Source organism: Sturnira hondurensis, unplaced genomic scaffold (assembly GCF_014824575.4).
Source record: "Sturnira hondurensis isolate 20B ecotype Veracruz unplaced genomic scaffold, ASM1482457v3 Scaffold0014584, whole genome shotgun sequence".
NCBI lineage: Eukaryota > Metazoa > Chordata > Mammalia > Chiroptera > Phyllostomidae > Sturnira > Sturnira hondurensis.
In genome coordinates, this window is record NW_028087215.1 from 1,877,934 (window position 1) to 1,905,570 (window position 27,637).

Genomic DNA, 27,637 nt, shown 5'->3' on the forward strand with positions numbered 1-27,637 from the left:
ACCCTCTGAAGGAAACCAGATTCCCAGCAGTGTGCCATGGAGAAGACACTGTCAGCACCAGGCCTAACAACTCCACTTTGAACTTGTTCTACTGTCTTACAAGGTACTCAACTTGAATTCAGGATGGCAGATCACGCAAGAGATTGCATTGTTACTGTACAAGGTGGTAGTGGCAGGAATAAAGCAGTAACTGTGAGTTCAACAATGTGTAAGCCTTATCCTTTCAGGCATTCTGAGGGTTCCCTCCACTCCGTGACCATCAGCCCAATCTCCCTGCCCTCCCACAGCCCACCACAACCACCATCCTTGCCCTTTCCCCAGTCATAGACTTACTGAGCCATCCCACGCTGGAAGTGCGCCGCACTCGAGGGTCATCGTCCAAGGTGCGGTTTGCTAGGCAGGGCACTGAGTTCTCAAGCGGGCTGCGGGCTTTAGTGTCAGAAGCAGAAGACAGGAGGAGGAGGAGGACATATGAGCAGCCACAGCAAGGATGAGGATGGAGCATTAATTAAGAAGAAAAAATACTAAAGCAAATCACACAGGAGGGTTAAAGGAGAATAATGACATATTACATTGACACACACCCCCTCCCATGACCCTGCATCTTCTGATGGAACAAATTCCAGCACGGAAGGAAAAAGACAAGAAAAAACTGCATTCAATCATTAGTTCCTCACGTACCAGTAGATGATCTGCCCTGTGATTCCAATACACAAAACATGGATCACACCCAGAGAGAAGGTTCACATAAAGAACACTAATCTCAAGATGTGAGATCAAGGCTGTTAATCATTTTGCACCACATAAGCACACACACAGGGGAGTCACACACAGTTTTGTGAAGCACAGACAGCAGGGTATTGTATTAGCAAAGAGCTTTCTTATGACCTACCCAACAGACCCTTCTATGGATCCTGTGCACAGATGCAGAAAGCAACATTTCATACTTCCACTTCTGAAATTTTCCTTGGTGAATATAGAACTTGTTTTCAAGATTTTTGCCTACTGTTTGTCAGCCCTCTAAATCCCATGAGGCTGTGATTTAAATAAATCAATACCTTAATACAAATCTATTTAGACATGCATATTAGTCTTCATCTTCTGGTGCCCTTTAATACTTACTTCGCTATAACTTTAATATGTGGTGCACCAATGCCAAATTTTAAACCACACCCAAGACAGAACTATGATGCAGGCTAAGTATACAGTATGGCTCCTGCAGAGTTTTCATCAACTGGAGAGCATCTTCAACTTCTGTCTGAAGATAGTTTCCTCCGGATTTCATGTCATCTATTTTGCTATTCTTATCAAATGCCTCATTCCAGGGTTACTAAGAAATAAGCAGTATAACTGCCCTTCAAGGAAGGACAATGAAGTTGGAAATATGTAACCATTATACTATATAGAATTTGACAGGAGACAGAGTTTCTCCTCCTTAACAATAAAGACAGTCACTTAATGATGAAAACACAAAGCAAAGCCTATCCAACCAAAAAGCAAAGATCAGATTATCTATTCACACAAGTGTGCAAATAACAGGGCAGACAAATGGCCTTCGTAAGGCTATCAGTGACTTGGGAGGTCAAGTCTGAAATTGAATCACTTACAAGTTAATGTAATTTTATAGCCAAATTTGGGCATTCATGCATTATAAAAGCTAGAAACATTTTTGTCAATTTATCTGTGCTTAAATGCTGTAAATAAAGCTAGCACTTGTGAGTGAGCCATCTGTGCGAGCACCTGTTTGAGGCAAGTCTGATGTCTTCTCTTTGCAATCTGAATTTTTAATTGTTTCCCATAACTGAACTTCTTTACAAGTTTTTATTGCACTAAGAAAAATGATACAGGAAAATGAACCAGTTGAGATTATTCCAAAATTGCTTTTGTCAGGAGGGAGGCATTTAGAAACATATAGTATCATATCAACCAAGTTTCACCCTCTATTTCTTTTGACAAGCAAGTGACCTGCTTCAAGACCTGATATTCCTACAGGCTCAGCTAAAGGAAATGAAAGAGGCTAGACAACTCGCAGCCATTGATCTAAACCCAGGCAAGAACCTACTGAAATTCCAGATCAATGAGAACTGACAGCGGAAGGTAATGTAAAGCAAACTCAAATGAACGTTCTGTACTTTAACTTCTGATGAGTATGTAGGCCACTGATACCATGGCTTCTCCTGAAGTAAATACAGGAACTCAGCAGCTGCTCTAAAACTGAGGTGCTATTAACAAACTTTCCCCAATTGCTTCTCTCTCTTCTCTACTCAATGTGTCTAACTCTGGAAACTCCTTTTTGCATAAACAGTCTCCACTGACACTGAGCCTCACCATCAAGAACTCCGTGGAATGGAGCCTGGCACACAGCAGCCAAGAACCTGGCTCCAACGACAGGCATGAAAATGAAACTGCCCATAGAGACTTGGCACCTGCGCTTTAGCAAAGCTGATTGGAGCCATTTGGCTGCTTACCATCATGAACACTGGGAGGCTCACAGCATCCATTACTTATATGGGCAAATTCCAACGTTTTGATTTGTTGGACCCTATGAGTACTTCTGTGCAGAAAGAGATACAAACTATAACCCTTTTTGTGTTGCTTTTTTTCTCTTTACAAATTTACTCCAAAGATAAAATTTTGAGAAGTTTCCAAAGCTGGAGCCACATTTTCTATAATTACAGTATGGTGATAATATATTATTAAACACTTTTTCTAAAAATGATTTAATGATGCCTCTTCTACACTTAAGCTACACAATAAACAACTTAGCTTTGCTCCTATCTTATGCATTCTCTTTTAAATCACTCTGCTTAGCTTCAGGTATAAACAAGGTAGAACCTGGTTTATATGATTAGGACTTGATAAAGAAAAGCACATAGCTCTAAAGATTTTGGGGTGGTGGTTTCCAATATCTAGACTGCAGGAAAAATGTAAAGAGGACTTTTTTTTTGATGATTCATGTTTCCCTTGGGAACAACTTGTCTGAAACCATCAATCCCAGAGCTATTCAAGTGAGGAGGGTGTTCTTGCTTACATTATGCAAGTAGACCAAAAAAATCACTCCAGGAACATTCTTTTTTAATAGTCTCATTTAAAAGAAAATAAATTTTACTTATGTTCAAGTTTTAGGACTCTTTAAGGATTGCAGTGTTGTATGATCAAATGGTTATTGATCACCTACAACCATTTAACATTCTTATTTACCCAAGAAACTCAACCGAAGAGTACAGCAGCTTTTCACCTGTAAAGGTGAAATTCCATTGGGAAAGGCCAATAAAGACGTCCAACAGCCATACTGGGTATGGATTGGTGACCAGCCGCAGGATACCCTCCAGAGCCCTTCAATGTCACAGGAACACACGAAGAGACCTAGACTCACTGAGGGGTGGGAAGTAAGTTACAGTTGAGGAAGCTCATTATCCACTGTAGGTGAATTAGCATACTGTTATTAAGCAACTAAGTCCCTCCATTTTTTATGTTTGGGCAAGTCATCTTATATTTTTGATCTTTAGGTCTTTCATATGCAAATGGAAATGATGATATATACATTAGAAACATCACAGAGAATAATGCCTGGTATATACTAGGTACCCAGTTAATGGCAGGTTTTATTATCATTGCTACTAACTACTCTTATCACTGATGGAATGATGTCCTCTTTGTTCGACATCCAGAAGGCTGTTGGAAAGCACTAACCACAGAAACCTGGGCTTACTGTGAATTTAAAATGCAAATCTTAAAAAATCAGGTTCACAAACCTGAAAAAAATTTCCTTTTTGCCTTTTGTATTTGCACTGAAACAGGGCTTGAGTAGAATGAGGCATACTTAGTCATTTTTGGAAGACTTTAATTATATCCCGTTTTTTTCTCTTGGGAAGGCAGAGTACACAGTGCTCACACCTTGTGTCTTTATCGTGCCTTTTCTCCCTCCCTCACGTCTCCCTCTCCTCTCTATTTCTATTTCATGGACACCAGGACATAATCCCAGATCTACTCGTCTGTCTACCCTCACAGCAAGGCAAGGCTTAGGAAAACGAGACTTCACAAGGGCGGCTGTATCAAAGACCTTAAGGCTTGAACTATGATTTACTTGGGGCTGACAGCAGCGAATCAGTAAAAGGCCTTTAAGTACATGGTTTTCGCAGAGAGGGAGAAATGGGGAAGTGAGTACGTACTCGCATGTGGTAGGATATGTGGAAGGAGAATCATTTCGTCCTTGACTCTATCACAGACTCTGGCTATGTAAAACAGACTGGCAATTAGTAACATTTTACAATATGTTTGTTTCATGGTAATATCCTGTTATACATATATTACTGGGAGCTTAAAACTGTCATTGTTCAGACAGTGATCGATTTTCATACTCTACACTGAAAACACTCTAAAGCTCATGAGTGATACCTCATAACTGTTATCTGGTATCTGTAAAGTTGATCGTGAAAGCAGCACTGTTTAAAAAATACAATTCTAAGAATGTTTTCATATATGGAGTAGTGGAAGGAAAAAAAATGAGAGACCCAGGAAATAACAGAATACAAAATAAAGGTGCCGAACTCTGTGCTTAGTTTTACACCTGAAAGGCATTACATTTGCCCTTTAAAATATTGCTGAATAATACTTGTTCCTTACTGTGTAACTCCTATTATGCTTATTAAATACTTTCACAAATATATCTTACTCCTGGTTGTACACACAGAATAAGACATTACTGCCGTTACTTTATAGATATGAAAACTGAGGCTCAAGAAGTATATCTAAATTGCTCAAAATCACACTACTACCAAGTATAAGTCCAGGATTAGAACTGAGCCTTTGCAGAAGAAGGAAGCACATCTGTAAGATTATAAAGTAAGTCTTTTATGTCAAAATCTAAATCCTCACTTTTGTGGTATCCCTTAGGCCTGACTCTTTGTTGTCACAAGAGTAGAACAGACTACCACATACTGGGAGGGAATGGCCCTTGGAGAAAAATGTGTGACTGTTTACTTCAAGATCTGAACATTATAAATCTGGAAGATCAGTCACCTACCTGGGTGGGGGTAAAATGGAGGAATGGGGTCTGATAAATAATTAGAATATAATGAAAACAATAATACCTGCTGTTATTTGGAAACACTTTCATTCAGGTACTTTTCTAGAAACTTTAAATAGATTGGCTTGTTAAATCTAAGGCTGAGAAGCCTCGATCACTGGGTTCTGGCCAGGACATACATCTGTGCGGTGCAAATGAATGCAGAATTAGGGGCCTGAACTAAACAGATGGACGTATGCTGTTGGTTTTGGAGAGAGCTGATTGTATGCAGAAGGGCACCTGGAAGATGACTCATCTTAAGGCGATGGACCCATCTCAGAACTAGAGAAGCATGATGGCCCACGTCAGAGGGACAGAAGCTCTGAGAGAAGTAAGAGAAATGTCTGCCTCACCTACTGATTCAGGGACCAGGTCTGAATTCAAGGACGGGGGGTAGGGACAAAGTAGAACCACCCAGCCAGAGACAATTAAGATAAGCTGGAATCCAAAACCCAGACAAAAAGCTAAGAATTTCTAAAGAAATGGAGGAGGCTGCCAAACCTGGCAGTGGTCCCAGCCAGATCCACCACATGCCAGCATCTAGGCAGCTTGATCTAATAGCCAAACTAAATAGCTTGAAGACACCCAATCTCAAATCAGATCCAAAGCAACAAGAGCCTTGCTAATCCTACTGACATTTCAATGAGGCCTAGAATTACTACTAACAATAAGAATTGACTTCTTTCCATTGTTTGTTCTATGTTGTCAACAGCTATCTATGCCACTGTAGGTTAACAGCAATAGACTTTTTTAAATATCTGAAAGTGTTGTGTGCTTATGTCAGAAACAGCAACGTGGCAGAAAACTAGGAAGCAGCAGTTTGCCTGCTAAATAACATGGAGAAGGGGGAATCCAGAGAGAAAGTAAAGGATGGCAACAAGTGGTGGAAGCAAGTGGATCACATTTCTCAAACTGGGCAGGAGAAAAAACAGTGGTGAATGGAAGATAAAACCCAGAAGTTCAATTGGGAGTATTCTATATCTCGGTGAATGGTATGCAAATATCCTATTGCACCAGGAGAAAGCCCAGAGGAAGCAGCGTGAAGCCCAGGAGCCAGCTGCCCTGGCCTGGAGCGGCAACCTTTCCTAAGTCCTCATCTAAGTCTTGGATTCTCATGTGTTTTAATATTTCCCTGTAGCCATTTAGCAAAATGTGAGACCAAACACAAGGGCAGAGTCTGTAAGAGGACTGGGATGAAAAAGGGCTCCCACCTCTTCCACTGCTGACTCTATGATGCCCACATCGCTTACCAAAAGGCAGAGGAAATACACCAGCACTATATCCGTAAGTTTCCTCCCAAATAGTAGCTATAGAGCAAATGTAATTCCAAAAACCACTCTCACTTAAGATTTTCTTCCTTAATTGTGTTTAAACATATAATATATAATTTATTATAACTGGTTGGGTGATTTCTATGTGCCAATTATCACTCTAAATATTTTACATGTATTATCTCATTTAATTTGTATTATCTCTGTTTTACAGATATAATCTGTAAAACATATAATCTCTGTGTACTAAATTACACTGCTAATTTTTTTATTTAAAAAACTAATGAAAAATGGGGTCATGAAAATTGTATTAGGGAAAACTGAAATTCAAGGTGTAGGTGGAACTGGATAACCAAAGTTACTTTTCCTAAAGAATACCTGTACTCTCAGACCACACAAAAAAAAGGGATTCATTTTTATGATCATTTAGGACAAACTGGTGACAGCTTTGGCCAAATTTCCTCAAAGGTAGTAAAGCTGATTACTGAAATTCGGGTTCCCAATTGACCATGGTCCTCAAGTCAGCTCTGGTTTATCTTTATCTTTTCTAAACTATCAAAAGTACCCATGTGAATGGTAAGTGATATTTTTAAAAAGAAGATCATCCTATAAACCATGGCTTTTTAAAATGGAATTATCAGGGAATCTTGTGAACATCTTACTAAATACTTATTGAATATTAATTACATATACACTTTCACTTTCTAAAAAGAGCAAACTACATCTTCCTTGATTTTTAAATACTACTAAGGAATGTTTCTAGGCTTGAATGTTATTTTTTCATAGTAAACCACAATAATATAGGACCTAAGTATCTCAGGCCAAATTATTAGGCAAAATCATATGAAATGACTAACAGTCAACTTCATCTCACCCACAAAAATGGTGATTTCATATGGTTCAACTTGAAACAATAGTGATAAATAGAGTAGGTAAAGGGAACTTCAACACCAGAGGAAATGATAACCTCGTTCATTAATTTCTTCACGCAACACAAACTCTATACAAATGCCTCAGTTAATGGATTGATACATTAGAGCAGTCATATAAAATTTCGTACCTGGTAGACACATGCATCAGAATTCACAAGTGTCTCAAACAAGTGACAATTTCATAAAAATTAATATCTTGGAAGCTAGCCTGATTATTCCCTAATTCCTAACAAATAAAAATATTTAGCATTTTTCTTTATAAACAGGAAATTGTCTTGAACTTCAAGTATGAAGTCTCTGTATACAGAGTTGGGAAAAGGCACACAGTAGGGTATCATTTTGTAGTATTGCTACCATACGGGCACAATAGATGTAAATAACCCCAAGAGCGTAGACTATAGTGAAATAAGTAGGAAGGGATGAACTCTGAGTTTTATTACCTTTATTTTTAATGTGATTAAAATATTTAAGCATGTTTATATAATTTAATTTTTAATAATAGCTATGTTTACAATCAGCTCATAAAATTCCTGATAACTAACTCATGAGAAGATAAGAGATGACTCCAGCACACTGCTGTGAAATAAAAAAATTTCCAGTTCTAAACTACCTTCACGAATGTCAGCTATTAATTACACTGTTGCTCTCATAACCAAAGCTGACAGTGCCACTAAATCTCGTTTCTAGACAATGACAAGTTTCTCTAGGTTTTACATACAGATATCAGAATCTTGTCCTGACTACAATAAATATAAGATTCTGGTTTATTAAAATAGTAGCAAGAGTTCCATAATTCTTTATTTTAAAAATTTATCCTAAGAATATTTCACAATATTAAAAATATTAAGTAGTTAAATGTAACATGCAAAGGTAACTGTATAAATTTATAAGTTAAGTTCCTCCAGAAAACCAAAAACTTACCATCTGATAATTTCTAAGAGTGTATACCTTGGAGGCACGTGAAATCCATGGCTATAGCATCTCTCAAAGCCAAATCTTGCCTCTGGATGCTTCAAACCAGGTGAGTAACACAGAGGTCACTAATAACATGTTTAAAAAGCCCTGCTCAAATTCCATGCTTCAGTGCGTAAGCTGAAGAGTCAGAAAGGAAAAGAACTGCCCACCCTTCCTAGTTGCTTTTTGCCCAGAGTACATAACATTTCACAAGAGAAAATGCGAATGAGAAAAGCAATATCAACTTTCTTCTGAAGTGCAAAGATCTACTGATAGGATAAAAGTGATGAGATGTATCAACTGGTTTGCTGTATTTCACATCCAGATACTTTCCCCTAAAGCACAAGACAGTGGCCTCCATGACACATCTGTTCCTAACTCCTGCTCTGCCTGCACACCCACAGTGTGAAGCTCATGCCGCACTGGTGGAAGGCCCCTCGTTCTGTCTCTCTGCTTCTCTTAGCTTTGCAAATATGCTGATATTTGAAAAAATGCACTTCCTTGATTATTTATGCTACCACCAACTTCATGACAAAAAAAAAAAATCTCCAAATGTGGGCTTTCATTTTATATGACAGAATAATAAATAAGATGTAAAAGACAAAATTTTACATTAATTGCCATGATTTTAAATACATGGGGTGCTTTTAAAATGAAATATTTGTGACACCAATCATAATGATTTTTTCATCCCATAACACTTCCAACCATTAAACAATGCCTCCTTTTCAAAATACAATTTAAACACTCACAAAAAATCAAAATGTATCTAGGCAGCAATAGTATCCCAGGTAATGGCGAAGCCATCAAATTGTAGCAGGAATGTTCTAGGTTAGATTCTTTCTTTAGTGAATGTTTTGTATAAAGAAATTTTATTTTAGTTATTTATTTATAACTGATTTTAGTTTTTAAAAATATATGCTACTCAATAAAACTGAACTTTTCATGTGGTTCTATTTAGGAACCCAACACTCATTAAGAAACAACAATGGTGGAAAGGTTCAAAAATATACCAGTGAAAGTCTGCTAATTATAAGCTTTCTTCTTTTAATATTTAGTCAGAAAAACCAATTTCCAAAAACAAACTGGCTGAGTTAAAATTCAGTTTATACCACTCAGTTGGCGTGCCTTTTCCACGACAGCATGTTTTATGTAATTCTGAAATGCAGCTGAAGGCAATGAATTAGAAGCTCCCTTATCTACACATTTCTCTTAATACCAAAACAAGGCTGGGGGGTGGGATGGGAGACACCTACTTCTACCAACTCAATGCTTAGCAACTCCTTACTCCATGCCTCCATTTTTGAATACTCCATGGAAACTCCTCTCTCTGCTCTCAGATTATATCCAATCGTGAACTTTATTTGAAACAAAGACAATGACACAGAAGAGAGACACTTCACAGAAAACTCTGGTAAATACCATGGAATATAAACAAGACAGTGTCTCTCCTATTGCTCCATAATGTGGTTAATATCCCACCTTGAATCATGACTCTCATATCTAATCATTAACATCTAACAAAAGAACAGATGGTTGTTTTAAGTAGAAAAATAATAGTGAGCTTTATTTTGATGAATGATCATTTATAGGCTGGACACCAACTCACATACCAAGCAAATACTTCATGATATGAGATTTCAGAACATTCCTATCTTAGTCTGTCCTCCTGATTCTGACAAACTACCATGTCAAAGGCGTATTCCTTGATGTACTCAGTAATCTAAAACTCTGCTGGTTCACCTTGAACTTTCAGCTGTCATCCCACAGCATTATTGCCAAACCATCTCAGTCCATCAAAATAGATGTATATGGAGCAAGCAAGGCATCTCGGCATTTGCAGCCTACTATAGCTGCTGAAATCTTCCCAACAGGACTGCAAACCTGCCCAATGGGATAGAAAGTGTCATTATGAAATGGCTATGGCACGTGAACTTGAGAAAAAAATATGGAGAGGGGGTTTAAAAAAAGATGACAAGAGATGGATAAAGGTGAGTGGGACTGGTAAAGAGAGCAGCAGCCAGTTGGCCCCTGCATTACCATTATCAGGGTTGGTAAACATCCTACTTGCACTGGAGACTGTCTTCCCGATGTCAGCCAGGGATCGAAGGTTGGATTTCTTGGTTTGATGCCGGTGCTTCCGGAGCAAAGTGTAGGTCACCTTATCTTTAAGGTCAGGTTTCAAAAGGCCTATCTCAATCTGATGGTCAACAATCATCTCTGACACAAAAACAAAACAAAAACAAAAAGTCACAAGACCACAAAGTTAATTTTTTACTCTAAATTTATAGATGGCAACCTCAAATTTAATATCAATATACTGTTTTCCAAATTTCAAACTTCCCACTGTATGTGAAAGGTAAAGATACAGGGTACAAAGGATATTGATATTAATGACAGAGTTATAAATATTCCAGTATTAATTACATTGTTGGAGAGGAAAAATTGTCTTGGTTATTTTTTAAATCCCAGTTAATAGTGAATTCACATTAATCAGTTATTCTATGACTAACACAACACATCAGTAATTTACATTTTTCAGTAAAATGTAAGAAAAAAGGTAAGATTAGAAAATTTCATGTACTGGCCCTGGCTGGTTTGGCTCAGTGGACTGAGTGACAACCTGCACCAAAGGGTCACCAGTTCCATCCCCAGTCAGGGCACATGCCTGGGTTGTGGGCCCGGTCCCCAGTGGCGGGTACGCAAGAGGCAACCACACTGAGCTTTCTCTCCCTGTCTTTCTCCCTCCCTTCCCCTCTAAAATAAGCAAATAGTCTTTTTTTTAAAAAAAAGAAAATTTCATGGACTCTCTCAGCAAGTGTGCCAGAAGTATAAATGATATGGAAAAAAACTTGAAGAGCACATGCAAAATTTAAAGTAGCAACATTATTGATTTTTTAACGTAGTTCTCTAAATTCTTCTATCATGTTTTATTTTCTTTATAATAAGACCAAATAAAGGATAACAACAACAATGCCTTTCCCTATATCAGGTTATTTGAACACCAATTAATCCAATAATGCAATTGTGCTATAAAATTATGCCTTAGTCTTATGTAAGAAGAAATGCTTATTTAGATCCAACTAAAGCCTCCCTAATATATTCCATTAGTCATTTAAAACTATAACCTGACTAGAATTTTGTATGAAATTTGAACATCTTAGTCTTACTATAAAAAATTAAATTTTCTATGAGCCCTTTTAAAAATGGGTTTAACTAGATGACTGCGTTTCATAGAAACTGCTCCGTGGGTGGGTCTGCGGATGGACAAGTTGCCCTCTAATCAAAAATAAGATGGGCGTGAAGACGTAATGCACAGCATGGGAGCACAGTCAACAATATTGCAATAACTATCTATAGTGCCAGGTGGGTATGGAAACACTTTGCAAAGCATACGATTGTCTAACAACTCTGCTGTACACCTGAAACTAATCCAAAATTAATATTGAATATAAACTGTAACTGAGAAAAAATAAACAATAAGAAATTCCCTTTTTCACAAGTCAGCCACAGAACTGGCCTCACAGCCTTTGGCTGGAAACTAATGATTTACACAGTGTACAATCAACTGTTTGGGGGCCGAGCAGAGGCTGAACCCAGGATGTGCCATCCTGTGCCCACACAGGTGCCATAAATGCCACATAACTCTGGGCCACTCAGTAAGGAGCCTGCGCAAGGCAGGAAGCTTTTCCCATAGGAATGTTTTGCTTTGACAATGGCCTTTAGCTCTCAGTATTTTTAACTGTGCAAACCTTTCTCAGTAAAACTCTCAGAACTGCTTCTATAATTACAATTGAAGCTCTGCTCCACAGCAAAATAATTAAGTGCTGCTAAACACAACCTCTCTACTTTCCCTTTTAAGCCTTGTTCAATGTAGAAAGTCCATTTTACAGAAGAAGCATAAAAATAAACAAACGGCCCCAGCATATCTGCTCAAGTGTTACCAAACTCCTACTCTAATTCCAGGGTTGTGGATTAAAGTGCTTTTCATCTGTCCTTCCCGCTGGGGCCTCCCTCTAGTCTTGCCCTCCCTTGTAATTTCAAACCAGTCCTACATGTGCCACAGCCAGTCCTCTGTTACTAATGCCTGGAAATCACAGGTTAGAACAGGTTAAAAGATCTGTGTGGCTTATGCCCTTCATTACCTTCCTATACAAATGGCCCACATTGCAGGGATCTCTTTAAGCATAAACTACAAAACCTTTCAAGGAAAGTGGGGGCAGTCACATTTCACAACCACACTGACTGAAATTAAGCCTTCTGTGTTCAAAATCCCACAGACATTACCGATTGGGAAAGAATGTGCCAACCTTAGATGACAGCGGAGCTGAAGGGAACCTCAGGGAGTGTCAAGTTCAACCCCTTGTTACACACAGGGCAACAGAGACTTGCTGACAGACATAGCCTAATTAGAGGCAAGCCCCCCAATAAAACCAGGGTTTCTGATTCATAGTTTACATCTTTTTTCCATATCACACAATACTTTTATTTGAAAAGGAAACTCTAGACAAAAAAAAATTGATATATGTAGAGTTTCTGCAAAACAACAGAAATGTAACCAATCATGAGGTATTTGTTAATCCATCAAAGTGGCAATTTAAAAGGCTGATCCCCAGTGATGTGAAGGATGTGCGCTACAGGCAGCTCCACACACTGATGACGACTGTGGTGACAAGCGCAACCCTCCCAGAAGGCCAAGCGGCAACCACATAACAAAACCCTTTCATGTGTTCAAACCCTTTGAATACCTCACCATTAGAAATCTATATTGAAGAAATAACTAATTTCACAAACACAAAAGAAGTGACAAAAACGTTCACTTCTTTTCTTTGCAATAAAAACTTGAAGGCTCCACGTGATCTCCATTTCTGTGAATCTGTTCTGCCCTACTTGTTTGCTTAGTTTTTGTTTTTGTGTTTAGGTTCAGTTGTTGATAGTTGTGAATTTATTTAATTTGTTGTGAATTTGTATACATTTTAAAATATATTTTAGTGATTATGCCATTACAGTTGCCCCATTTCCCCTCCTGCATTCCCCTCTACCTTGCACACCCCCTCCCTCCCACATTCCTCCCCTTTAGTTCATAAGTTCACGTGTCGTAAGTTCTTTAGTTTCTACATTTCCTATACTATTCTTACCCTCCCCCTGTCTATTTTCTACCTACCGTCTATGCTACTTATTTTCTGTACCTTCTCCCCCCTTCTCCTCCTCCCACTCCCCTCTTGCTAACCCTCCATGTGATCTCCATTTCTGTGGTTCTGTTCCTGTTTTAGTTGTTTGCTTAGTTTGCTTTTGTTTTAGGTGTGGTTGTTAACACCTGTGAGTTTGCTGTCTTTTTACTGTTCACACTTTTTTATCTTCTTTTTCTTAGATAAGTCCCTTTAACATTTCATAAAATAAGGGCTTGGTGATGATGAACTCCTTGAACTTGACCTTATCTGAGAAGCACTTTATCTGCCCTTCCATTCTAAATGAAAGCTTTGCTGGATAGAGCAATCTTGGCTGTAGGTCTTTGGATTTCATGACTTGGAATACTTCTTTCCAGGCCCTTCTTGCCTACAAGGTCTCTTTTGAGAAAGCAGCTGACAGTCTAATGGAAGGTTATCAGTGGAGAGAGCAAGGGAAGAAGATGGTGGAAAATGTACAGGGAATAAGAAGCATAAATGGTAGGTACAAAATAGACAGGGGAAGGTTAAGAATAGTATAGGAAATGGAGAAATCAAAGAACTTATATGTACAACCCATGGACATGAACTGAGGGAGATGCTGGTGGAAGGCATGGTGCAGGGCAGAGGGCAATAAAGGGAAGAAAAAAATGGGACAACTGTAATAGCATAATCAGTAAAATAGAGTTTAAAATACAATAAAATTTGGATAATCAAAAAAACAAACTTGAAGGCAATTTCAATGCCCAATAATAGATTTTTAAATATTTTGCAGCCATTAAAATGTCTATATGTATATTTAATGACATGGAAAAATAATTTGCATTATGTTTTTAAGTTTAAATAATTAGATTAAAGTGTTATAGTATGGTCACATTCTATAAAATAAGTGTCATATGTGTAAACAGATGTATAAAAAACTACTGGGAAGATAGCTGTAAAAGATCAGATTTGTGGTATTTTGATTTTTGTGTTATATTTTTCTAGATTATATAAAAATGAACATAGATTTTTGATAAAACAAAAATATATTACCATTTTGAAAATAAAAAAGGTATAAAAAGCAAAAAACAACTTGACTAACACATCTGCCAATAGCGACAGCCCAGGAACGGCTTTAAATATAAAAATGAGAACTCCAAAAACAGAGCTACATTTTCCTAATCCATTTTCCATCACAATAAAAAATACCTGAAATGACTTAAATTTTTTTAACTTAACAGAAAAGGAAAATTCCCATTTACATAGTTTCATATACGAATGACACTCTTTAAATGTAGAATTATAATAATAGTAATAATAAGCTACTAAAATAATCAGTGAAAATGATGTTTTATGCTTCAAAAGTACATTTTTCTATAAGTAGGGTTTCTTTATGAAGAAAATAAGAAGAGGTTCGGAAGAGAATCAGAATTAGGCTGAATTTTTATTTTATTTATTTTTTTAATTCTTTTTTTAAGATTTTATTTATTTTTAAAGGGAAAAGAAGGGAAGGAGAAAGAGGGAGAGAAACATCAATGTGCAAGAGACATAGCAATCAGTTGCCTGTCGCACACTGCCAAATGGGGACCTGGGCCACAACCCTGACTGGGAATGGAGGCTAAATTTTTAAATACCAGTGTAAGAAATAAAGTCTGCTTAAAGAGTCTCCCACTGCTCATGACCAGGTACCTTTGCCCCTGCAGGAAGGGGAGATGCCTCCCAGATCTCCGTTACATGCCACTAAGATGCCACCAAGAAACAGCAGGTAGACTGCAGAAAGGGCTAAAAAGCTAGCTATTGTTTGTTTGATAAAATCACACTTGCTATTATTTTTTTCTTCTCATTTGTTGACATAAATTTGTTGCGATAAATGGAGTGGAAGGGAGATGCTTCTTTTAAGACTTAGCTGCAGGCCCTGGCCAGGTAGCTCAGTTGGTTAGAGCATCATCCCAATATGCCAAGGTGGCAGGTTTGATTCCCGGACAGGTACATACAAGAAATCTACAAATAAATGCATGAATAAGTGGAACAATAAACTGATGTTTCTCTCCCTTCCTCTCTTTCTAAAAATAAATATTTTTTTTAAAAAGACTTAGCTGCACATAACTCTAAACTAGATTCAGGACAAAACAACTCCACTTAATCCTCTGCTAAAAATAATAATTTATGATAACCACATAATGACAATAACTCTCTAAGTTAGCATGCCATCTTCTGCCATTTAAAATAATATAAGGGCTTTTTTTTTCCTTTCTGTTTTTTAACTCTCTGCAAGGTTTAGGTTGTTTCAGGGGATTTTTAAGTATTTCTTTTCAGACACATGGAGAAAACCAAAGTGGGGCAGGATCAAGGGTGAGAAGTGGGGAGGGCTGGGATGGAGGGGAGCGGTGGTAGGGAAATGGAGACAACTATACTTGAACGACAACAAAAAGATGTGAAAAAAAATAGACAGAGGGATGTTAAGAATAGCATAGGAAATGGAGAAGCCAAGAATTTATACGTATGAGCCATGGACTTGAACTATGGTGGAGGAGAATGCTGGAGGGCATGGAAGTGGGAGGGGGAGGGGGATAAATGGGAGGAAAAAATGGGACTACTCTAATAGCATAACCTATAAAATATTCTTAAGAAAGTATTTCTTTTCAGCCAGTTACACTTTCTCAAACATGTTCTCCTTGCACTCCTGCCAATTTGGTCCTTTCTTTTTTTCCTTCCTTTTGCTTATGAATTGTTTTATTGACTTATCAGTTGTTTATGACTTTTTTTCACTCAGCTCCAGAATGACACCACTGGCTCTCTGCCTGCTTGGCCCAGGGGCTGACGAGTAAACGTATTACTAACTGATTGTACCTCACAGTGACCTAGTAGTATCTAATTTTAAAATTTAATGACAGTTTTTAAAGTAAATATGTGGAGGCTAGAGAAAAAGTTCAGATCACAGCTGATAATAAAAAGTAATAAAAAACTAAAGCGAGAAAACAGAGTGTTCTCTGTGTTCCTTAAAGAACACTTGAAGAAGGCTTGAAGAACCTTCCTTAAATTTAGTAAATACCAGAACCCCTCTGGCCATTGGCTGACAAGTCTCCAATGTAATGTGGGACTCTGTCTTCTACTTCATGTAAAATGACAGTTGGCTGCGGAAGACCAGAAGCTCATTAAAAGGTTCTTTCTAGTGATGAAGATCCCAATGGCAGTTTTACACGAAAATTGTCCAAGTATATAATTCAACTTTAACTTTCGTCACCATCACTGACCAACTCCAGGTACAGCAAAGAAGCTGTTATTCCCAGTTTCAACCACTACATCTTTCAGAATCTCCTCTTTTGTCCATGAAGTTCCTGAGCACCTCTCTCACTCTGCCCTCTGATTGCTGACACACAGAAAGACCTGGACAAACCCATGCATACTGAGATAGTTCTGTGAGTATATAATAATCACGCCGGATGTCCTCCCTTAACTCTCACAACCACCCTGAAAGGTCCACCTTCATCTTGTCTCCACAAAGGAGTAAACTGAAACCACTGAGGGGTTAAGTAACTTGCCTCCTCCATCCCATGATCATAAATGCTAGTGGGGTAGCCTTTCACTAAACCCCCTTCAACTTTAAATTCACCACCCTGTCTACACCTTCACCCTGAGTCTCATGGAATTAATGTGTGACTTTGTCAGATGGTAGCGCATTTTAACAGAGGACTTGGCTCAGTGAAATAAATCTCCAAACAACGAAGTATCAGGCAGTAACAAAAGACTAGAGTAAGACTTTTTCTTCTTAATATAGGAACCTTACTGGTGACCTTTAAACCACAAGGGCTCTTCTCCCCTTAGAACGCCTATACATCACCAGGTCACAGCGTAATGTCTGCCTTGCCCTGCACATACGTGAGTCTAATGCATTTTTTCAACTTGTCCGATTTCAGACATTTTCACTCCAGGTGAGTTCTTAAAGTCTAAGAATACAGAAATGTTCATTCAAAAACTGGATTAATCTTTGCTAATCATGATACTTTTTAAGAAAATAATCTCTCATGCAGCCTTTTATAATGAGTGAAAGAAGCCACAGATGAGGATTGACACATGTATGTTTAAGAGTGCATTCTAGTGTGATCGGCTATTTAGGGAGGACACTCACGAAACAATATTGGCAACCTGTTATTTGGGATTATGCTTTCAGTTCTGGAAGGTGCTTGGCCTATGTTTTTATTTTTTAATTAGCATAGAATTATAAAACTTTAAATCATCAATATACAAATTATTCTGTTAGGAGACATGTTTTTGTTCTCCATGTTTCTGTTTCTACTGAAGTATGACTTGTATTCGCATCACTGAGATAACTTATTGTTATACCCTAGTTCATTCATAAGATGTCTTAGAAGAAAAACTGACTTATCACTCATTGTATGTGAAGAACAGATTTACCATGAAATGAATGCCTTTATTCAACTTAGAATCTTAATGTTCCTGATTTTACACTCTTGTTGCTGAGTTGCAGAAGAAGCCGCCACAAGGAAGAAGGAAGACTCCTTACCCTTTATAGTCTCTGGTTCAAAGAATTGTTTGGCTAAAGTAACATAGTCATTATTCAGCTATTGAATTTGAAAGCTTCAAGAGTTTCAATGATAAAAAAATATTAAGAAAAATAAATCCAAACAACACAATAAATTTTCACATAAAAGTTTCAATTTAGTTTAAAAAAAAAAAATCAGTGGAGCCAATTGCCCAAGAAACCATTCCTTCTGTTTGCTCTGTCTTGGTAGACAGCTCCACCTTCCCTCGGTACGACAATCCAAGATCTCTCTGCATAAGTCAAATGTCCATTTCAGCCTCACCTGCCTTGTCAAACATGAAAAATTTACATGGAGCAGTACTTCCTACATTATCTCCTAACTGACTGTGGAGACGTGGACTTGTGACTTATCTCATTTACAAAGTGGTGGATTTGCAAACCTAATTCCAGGGCCTGGAACAGTAAATGGCACATTGTAGAAGCTTACACACCACTGCCGAACAAATGCATGAACTAATTAATTCTCTCCACCCAGCGCCTTCACATTAGTCTTTCTCCCTTCTCTGTTTGCACCTTAAATACCTCAGATGCATGAAAAGTGTGGAGTTTCCTTGCAAATCTAACTAATAAGCTCTCTGAAGAATGGAATACATACATATACATCAGCTAGATATATGCCTCATTTGACAACTAATCTTTTCTCTCAATATAAATGCTACAGCCTTCCCATTGTCTATTATAAAGACACAGATGCCACAGACAAGACTTTTGTCTAAAGACAGTCAAAGAAATTTTGCAGCAAGCTGAAATCATACAGAAATTTTACACTGGTCACTTTCTGCAGAGCCATGATCCACATCCTCGTCCCCATAATCCCAAGGTGGGCACCTTACAGACCCTGTGGGAAAGTACAGTCATCCAATCAGGCCCAATGGTCACCTAATCATAAAGTTTTCCTAGGGACAATAGGCAAAGCCCCTGCAGCTGTTTTTGAGAGTGTGCTCAATGAATAACACATCTATGCTGTTTTCTCTACACCTAGATCTGAAGGGTAATAAGGCCACTTAGGCCAAACACTTGCTAAAAAATAAAAACAATTACTACTATTTGGAATGTAGTGGTATGTGCCCAAGGTGTTCAACACGATGAGTTAACATTCACTACACAACACTAATTGCAAAAGATGCCAAAGCTGCCCTGCACCATTAGGTTCACTGAGTCACAGGCGGTTGTGCAAATGCTACTGGGAGCTGGCGTGGCCTGACTCAGTCACTAACCCGTAATATTCTGCTGGCTTCTTGCCTCACACAACTTTTCTCTACATGCAGTTCAAGGAGCTTGACTTCTACCTACAAATCAGCCCCGACCCCGGAACTATACTGTTTTCCTTTCTACGAGGATTTAAACCCTGTTTTACAGATGACAAAACTTTGGCCCAGAGAAGCTCAGTTCTAAGGTCAAAGAGTTGCAGAAACCTAGTGTCCAGAAATCCAGTCCAACAGAAAGAAGGGTTGGGTGGAGGCTCCACTCAAAATATTAGTCCTATGCTAATAAGTGAAAGAAATAAATGCAAACCTGTATATATACAATATAATGCCAATGTTAATTTCTGTAAGATAACATACGAAATGAAAAGCGTAAGAGAGAAGATGGAAAAAAACTGCAGGAAAATATGCCAAAATGTTAACAATGACTATGACCAGATATAGGTGCAATGATTGGCTTTTTAAATTTTCTTCTTAACATTCGTCTGTATTTTCCAAATTTTCTACAATAAACCTTACTAGTTTCATACCATAAAAAAAGGAAATACATGTTCCAGAATATTCAACTCTGCTTACACTAGAGGTCATCTGTATTGATGGAGACTCACAAATAGGTAGGAAAAGCTGAAAAAATGATAGGTACTTAAAACATCATACTTACCCACCAACTGTGGGAGAGAAGCAGCCTCCTTGTCAAGCATGATGGATCCTTTCTCCATACACGTCCTCAACTCAAATAAGCTGTGAAGGGATAGCGTGGCCACATGGGGCTTGCTCCATCTCTCCCCGCCCTGTTCCACTTTTTCTTCGAACTTAATCCACCTGGGAACATGAGATTAGTAAGTGGCAATTAAAAGTGTTTTGGCTACCCTGGAAAGAGCAACATCAGCCCCTCCATTTCCATGCCCACCAGCACTGTCAACATGCCTCCTTTCCTGGAGTCTTAAAAGCATATTATATCATTCATTGTTTCATTTTTATAAATACGCCAAACAGAGTCTTCACCCTTCCCTACAGTTAGCAAGAAAACCAAAAGGAACCAAAGCCTTCCTGGTTTTATATCTAGCAGTAACCATGGAATCCTTAAGAATAGCTAATTTTTTAAAATAAGGTAGAAAAATATGCCTCATGAAATTCTCCACTTAGGTAGAGCCTACAATGTGTAAAAAAATAGCCACTACTGTGAGAATTCTGTTATGACTTCACAAGGCAAGTTTACATAAAGTGAAATATCAGTTATGAACCAATATTTATCTTTTCAAAGATTTTTATGTATTTATTTGTAGAGACGGGGAAGGGAGGGAGAAAGAGAAGAAGAGAAACATTGATGTGAGAGAGAAATATTGATCGCCACATCTCGACCACGCCCAACCAAGAACCTGACCCGCAACCCAGGCCTGTGCCCTGACCAGGAATCGAACCAGTGACCCCACAGTTTATAGGATGATGCTCAACCCACTGAACCACACCAGCCAGGGCAATATTTATCTTAAATATTTGAAAAACATAGTGTATGAAATGGTCAGGTAAATACAAAATTCCCTTTTAATGCCTACAGTAGGTGAGCATGTGTTGCTATGTCTTACTTTAATATATTACATATTTCTCAGCTGACCCATGTCCCCTCCTTAAATCTAGCTCCACATGTGTTCAAAAATATGCAAACTCAATTAACAACACATCTTCTGATTATAACAGATGTATTCATCTTAGCAGTGGAGCAAACAACCCTCTTGCATAGCTTTTTCTAAGACTCTTAGACATTTTAATAGCTTATCAATCTATATATCAATAAAAATGTTTAATGGAAATGAGAGCAAAACCCAGTTGACAGTTTTTATGTCTCACATACTATACATATAGATTCTTCTTATACTGGTAAAAAAAAGGGGGGGGAAGCATTATCATTTTGCTACTTATCATGACCCAAAGAAAAACACTTTTTATATCACTTCAAACATTCTGAAAGATATTGAAAAGATAAACAGGGGGAGGTTAAAAAACTGTTTTTCTACATTCTTCGCCCAAAGGTTTAATGATTGAAAAATGTTTCCCTAGAAAAGCTAAATGCTCACCTAGCTCGCTAAAGCCAGAGAACAAAGGGCAGAGATCAGAGGAAGCTCTACATAAGATATTTATAGACCACTCACCATGCCCAGAGGAGGGAGAAAAACACATTAGCAGAACCAGGAGTGAAAAAAGATCAAGAGATCAGCCACAGAGTCAACGAAAATTAGAATTTTAATCAAGCCCAACACTCAAGTGACTCAGAAGCACTTCAGCCCTATTCCAAGAGTCCTCTCCGTTACCTATCTCAGGAAGCCTCTCTCAGCCAAGAAACTCCCCATGTCAACGGCAACCTCACTCCCAACCTCACCCTCCATTCTAAGACTCTCCTCCTTTCCCCTGTATCCCCAAAATGTAGGCAGTGGAGATTTTTACAGGTTTCCCCCACAAGTTAAAAGGCCAACATCACCACCGAAAGTTTCAACATTCAGAACTGGACCTTATTTATTTCTACAAAGTGGCTGCAAAACATTCCAAGAAAGAATCAAAGACCCTTAATAATCTTGTGTGTGTGTGTGTGTGTGTGTGTGTGTGTGTGTGTAAATTAGTCCTTCACTTTGGCTGGTATTAGAACCACAGAAATAGAAGTGAGGAAAAAAATGACAATTTTAGATCACACTCATTGAATTCTATGCAGTTGCCAAAATGATAAAAGGTTTGGGGCTGAGTCATCATTTTATGAAGCACATTACATTAGATGACTTTAGGTATATTTTTCTTTCTTCCTTTTCCTTTAAATCCACACCAGGGGACATGCTTATTGATTTTAGAGAGAGGGGAAGGGAGGGAGAAAGAGGGAGAGAAACACCAATGTGAGAGAAAAACATTGATCGGTTGCCTTTCATACACGGCCCAGCCAGGGACAGAGGCCACAGTCTGGGCATGTGTTGACCAGCAGTCAAACCCGCAGCCCTCTGGTGTGTGGGATGAAGTCCAACCAACTGAGCCATACCTGTCAGAACAACTTTAGCTATATTATCTCTTCATGCTGACTCACAGAATGTCCCACCATGTTTTTTTATAATTGCTATGTGAACCACATTTACATTTGAGTTATCATTTATTGCTCGAAATAAGACTCTAGTAGATAGAAGATTCCATAGTACATAAAACTAAGACAGGGTTATATATAATTATGTCATCTATAGAGCGTGTACTTACTCCTTGTTTTTGTTCTTGAGAATATTTTTATTAGTTGAGGAATAAACTCTTTGGTCATAGAATTTAAGTCCAAGATGAATGACAAGAGCCAGCTAGAAACTCAGTAAAGGGGAGTGTTTTATATAGCCTTCACTTCCTGCTAAATTAGTCCCCCTTTCTTCCTAAATTAGTCCCCCTTTTTATCAGCTGCCATAAATCTATATTGCCAAACCATTTCTTAAAAGAAAACTAAGCCTAACATACATATAACATATCACAATGGCTCTTTTTTACTACCATCCTCAACTATCCAAATAATATGCTTAATAAAAAAAAGTTTAAGGAGCAAAACTACTGCATTCTTTTGTGATTGATCTTTTATTTTATTCCTGTCCATAGTATATATTGTAGGCAACTGAATTGGACTTCAATATGACTTTGAACAAGTTTTAAAAGTATATTTATAAATTATAAATCTTAACCAGCTTGGATTTCTGAAATAGCATTACTCACCTTCCTGGAATACAACAGCTCTTTAAGTCTGGATTTAACAATAAAGGAATGAAATGTAGTCTCCAAACTAGCCAATTCCCAGGGGATAAGCATCTCACAGTTCAGTTTAGCATCTATTTCACTTTGAGTTCAGTAAATATTGAATGTTGTGATGATGTCATACCACATCACAGCTAATAGCTTAAAAGAAACCTGAATAACGGCTATTACATTCCTTCGAAATGTATTGCTCTCATTGTTCAAAGAGCTGATCATTCAAGGTACTTCCAACACAAGCTTTGGGGCATAAAGTAATGGTTTGCCCATTTAAACAGATTATTTGCAGGCAGTTTTATTCTGGAAACTATATATCCTATGTCTACCCTCCTTCACATATCAGGGACAAATTGTGAAAAAGAAACTAAACTACTCAACTCAAATAGAACCCATTAAAGAAGAGGCTAAGGCCAAGGTGCCAAAGTTCAGCCTTTCTGAGTGCCAGCGAGTTTGTGAAGGTGCTTCAGAAGCATGTAATTACCTTTGTAAAAAAACAACAGATGTTCTCATTGTAAAACATACAAAAAGCCACTGTGTACCCTTCCTAATAACTGAGAATAACTGTGTATTTGCAATAAGTTTTTCCTTTTGCAAAAATACCCCTTTTCCTTCTCCTTGGTACTGGGCATGTTATGGGAAAATTAATTTCAGAAGTTGGCTTTTTAATTGCTTGCAATTACAAAACTGTTGTAACCTTGGAAGAGGGGTTTATTAGGTGAAGTTTACTTATTCCGAGGTCTTAGAAGAATAGTGAGGAAGTACACTGCAGAGTAATGCACCTTGAGTGACTGCCAAACAATAGTATTTCGACTCATTTGTTGAAGAAACAGAAAACCCACGGGAAATCACTGAATTTTGCAATTTTCCAATCATATGATTAAGTATAATTCATCAAAGACAAGACCTCTAACTTAAAAATATGACAGCTTTACTGTAGAAAATAGGCATGGCCTTTGCCCTAGATTATAATCCAACTTCATAAAACTATTAAAATGATAATAAAATTTCTTGCTAACTAGTAATTGCTTCATCACAAATGAAAGAAGCCAGTGCTAGCATGTATCTGGGATAAATGATATTGTTAAGGAAATTCTTAAATTTCTAGGTCAACTGTGAACGTTATTGCAAAAGTTATATGTATGCTGCTATCAAAGTTATATATATATATATAAAAGTTATATAAAGTTATACATGTGCATACTTATATGAAATTGTATGCATGTTGTAATTACATATTACATAAATGATTAAATTCCTTTTCCTTCAGCCTTTTTCTTACAGAAAAAATAAACTTGATCTGAAATGGAAGCTCCCTCAGAGAAAGAGAAGTCGACGTAGATCGGGGAGGGAGAGGTTCCTCTCCACACCCCCTGGATAAGTGCCCGTGTCTGTGTCTGATGGTCAGTCCTGACCGCTGCAGGGCCAACTGGAGCGAGCGGTGTTCCTCTGTGCTGTCCCACCAGGAGTACCGCATCAATACCCCTTTCCTCGGCTGGCTGTTGCATTTGTTGAGACTTGTGATTGTGTTCCTTTTTACCCAGGTGTGGCAATAAAATCTGAATCACATTGCGGGAATGATCTTTAATGTGTTTTCTTACAACCGTCCACCACTGGCAAATTCACCCATTTGAACGGTGGCTGAAATAAAAGTGAAAGCCAATAACCATTTTTGCAGAGACATCACTGACCTAAAGAAATAAAGACGTTGCGGGTAATGGCAGCTGTTCTTCCTGGTTTGGGGCCATCACCTAAGCTGGACCATGACTTATTCTTTTACCAGTTTCCTCCGTGAATCCATTAGCCAATACCTAGCCACCTGGAAATTCTTAATGAGAAACATGGGCTTCTTCCCTACCACCAAATATTCCACTATAATTACTGCTACACCACTGAGTATCAGTATTCTAATGACCGAACACTTAGGAGTGCTCTTTAAAACAAAGTGCTCTCTGCATTCCACTGACCACATCCCCATTTCAGGTCTGATCGTTCTACCCGGGCAGCCTTCGACTTGTACTCTGTTGGAGGAGTCAGTGAAAATACAAGGTTCTAACTCTTAGGAAAGGGAAGAGCAGGGGGAAGACGTGAGAAAGAAGATAGTAGAGTTGGATGCACCTCAAATTATATATAAACAAAAGCTTCCCTTGTTTGTACTTTTACATGACTACTGTGATTTCTAACATGTTAATGGGGACATTTTTCCTACTAATGAAATCATTCTCCTTACTTTTTGGGACATAGAGCTAACTTGAATTCCCTTAAGTAGGACACAAACTACAGTAATGCTGAGACTCAATGTAGGGCGTTCTTGGTGATATCAAATCACTAGTCAACTAAAAAGTATAGAACATTAAAAGGGAGGGTATTAAAATTAGTAGGGAGTGCAAACAGTGGAAATTACATTAAGCTGAAGAAGTCTGGTAGGTTAGTTCTCTATAGAATAAAATAGTCAATCAATCAGGTTATTAACAGAAAGGCAAAAATTCTCAATTTTAGGTGAGCCAGAAAAATATGCACACTGCATTTTTATATACACAATGAATTCTTTCTATGCACTATACTTTTATTACTATGGTAGGTTTGAGAGCTTTTCATTGGGAAAAATATGCTTATCATGTGTGGAAACTAGACATCATAAACAGCAGCTGGAAATTGCTACAAATATATTCCAAAACAGAGTATGTTGAAGGAAGTAAAAATTACTGAAAATCTAAATCATTTCTAGAGACAATATTACCTCCAAACCCCCCAACAGGATTTAGGTACAGCAGCAAACTAAGAATCAAGGTTCTACTTCTCCATTCATCCTACTGACACATACTTCTTGATTGTAGACCATGTGCCAGGCACTTGTAGGCACAAGCAGTGGTAAACAAAACAGCCAACAATTCCTGCCCTTGTGGAGCTTTGCCTTTATTTGGAAGATAGAACACCAAGACATGCACTATGCTGAATCCTGACACGTACTAAACAAACATTATGGAGGATGGGGGCTAAAGAGTGTTGGGGGAAGGTTTCATTTTAGAAAGGGCAGTCACTGAGAAGATAATATTAAAGAAGGTAAGAAAATGGCAACAGGGACAGCAAAGGCAAAATCCCTGACCCAGGAGCATGACTGGACAGTGAGGCTCAAGCAGAGTGATGAAGAGGGACAGAAGTAGCAGGTGAGGTCAAAAAGATCATGGTGGGCAGTATATGAAGAGGTACGGACAGGTGCAGGGAGGTAGCAGACTAATTAAGAAGCATTTGCAGTAATCTAGGTGACAGAGAGCAGTGACTTGGACCAGGTGATGGCATGTAAGATACACTTTATTTTATATGACCCGTGATCCCTGAAATGTGGAAAGATCACAACAGTTCACTGTTATGCTAATAAACATTGAGAGAGATGGATATAGTATCTTACTGCATGTAAGATATGGTGAGATTCTGAATATCTGAACATCTTTGAGGGTAAACAGATAGGATTTGCCAAAGGATCAAGCAAGGGGTGCAGAAAGACACAGGAGTCAAGGAAGACTACAATGTTTCTGGCTTCAGCAACCAGAGAAATGGGGCTATTCATCATAGTGGGAAACTCTGTAGGAGGAGCTTATCTGAAGTAGATGAATTATGCTAAGTGAAATAAGCAAGGCGGTGAAAGACAAATACCATATGATCTCAAATATAAGTGGAACCTAATCAAAAAACAAACAAGGAAGCAAAATATAACCAGAGACATTGAAATGAAATGAAGAACAAACTGACAGTAACCAGAGGGGAGGTGGGAGGGTGATAATGGCAGGGGGAGGAGTAAGGGTTTTCAGGAATATGCATAAGGGATATGTATAAGGGACACATGGACAAAACCAAAGGCGGGTAGGATCAAGGGTGGGAGGTGGAGATGGCTGGGGTAGGGAGAAAATGGAGACAGCTGTACTTGAACAAGAATAAAAAAAAATTTTAAAGATCAATTCTAGACATGTTATTTTGAGATGCTTATTAGTCAGGCAATCACTTGTTTTCAATCAAATAAGGCACGAAGTCTGGCCTAGACACCCAAAAGCAGATGGCATCAGCATATTGAAGAATTAGTTCAAAACATCAAGCATAGTCCTCCTTTGGGCTTTCTTGGTGATGTGCTGGGTACCGTGGGTCTGTCATTCAGCTGTCTATCAATCAGAAATGGATTATCACAGAACTCCAACTCTGGTCAAGTAATACTTTTAAGAAAGCATTATATATAGAACATTTGTTTCCAAAGCAATCAGTTTTCAACTAATACTCAACAAATACTACTGACCACCTATTATACACCAGGCACTAGGGACACGGTAATGAAAGACAGATATGGCGCTCCCTGCCTTCAGATGAATTGGTGTAATGAGGGAGACAAATTCAAAACAATAATATCTATCACCTACATGATTGATTAACTGATTAGTAGTCATTGTGGCATGTCCTACACAGGAGAGGCTATAGAGATCAGACGATGTACAAACATGCCTCTCCTGGGCAGCTTCCCCTGACCCACAGCATACTCCCACCACACTTCTTCTCCAGAAGCACAGTCTCTCAGGGACGAAAGGCATCAACGAAATGACATGTTGCTTACAGAGAGATCCAGCCTTTAAGGACAGTAAAGTATTCAAGACCACCTTAATATTTAACAGCCTTAAAGGAAAATACTATATCCATCTCTCTCAATGTTTATTACCATAACAGTGAACTGTTATGATCTTTCCACATTTCAGGGATCAC

General features: G+C 38.2%; 1 protein-coding gene across 5 annotated transcripts in view; it reads right to left on the reverse strand.

Annotated features, from left to right (window-relative positions):
* SLC4A4 (solute carrier family 4 member 4) overlaps nt 1-27,637 on the reverse strand; it is a 365,009-nt gene that overhangs the window by 158,479 nt on the left and 178,893 nt on the right. For 4 of the 5 annotated variants that reach the window (XM_037063446.1, XM_037063448.1, XM_037063449.1 and 1 more), the window contains 2 exons: nt 19,803-19,963; nt 10,266-10,445 (listed from right to left, as the gene is read on the reverse strand). In XM_037063446.1, coding sequence (XP_036919341.1) covers nt 10,266-10,445; nt 19,803-19,963 — 341 coding nt within the window. The remainder of the gene's footprint in view (nt 1-10,265; nt 10,446-19,802; nt 19,964-27,637) is intronic. The other variant, XM_037063447.1, reaches the window with a different exon arrangement.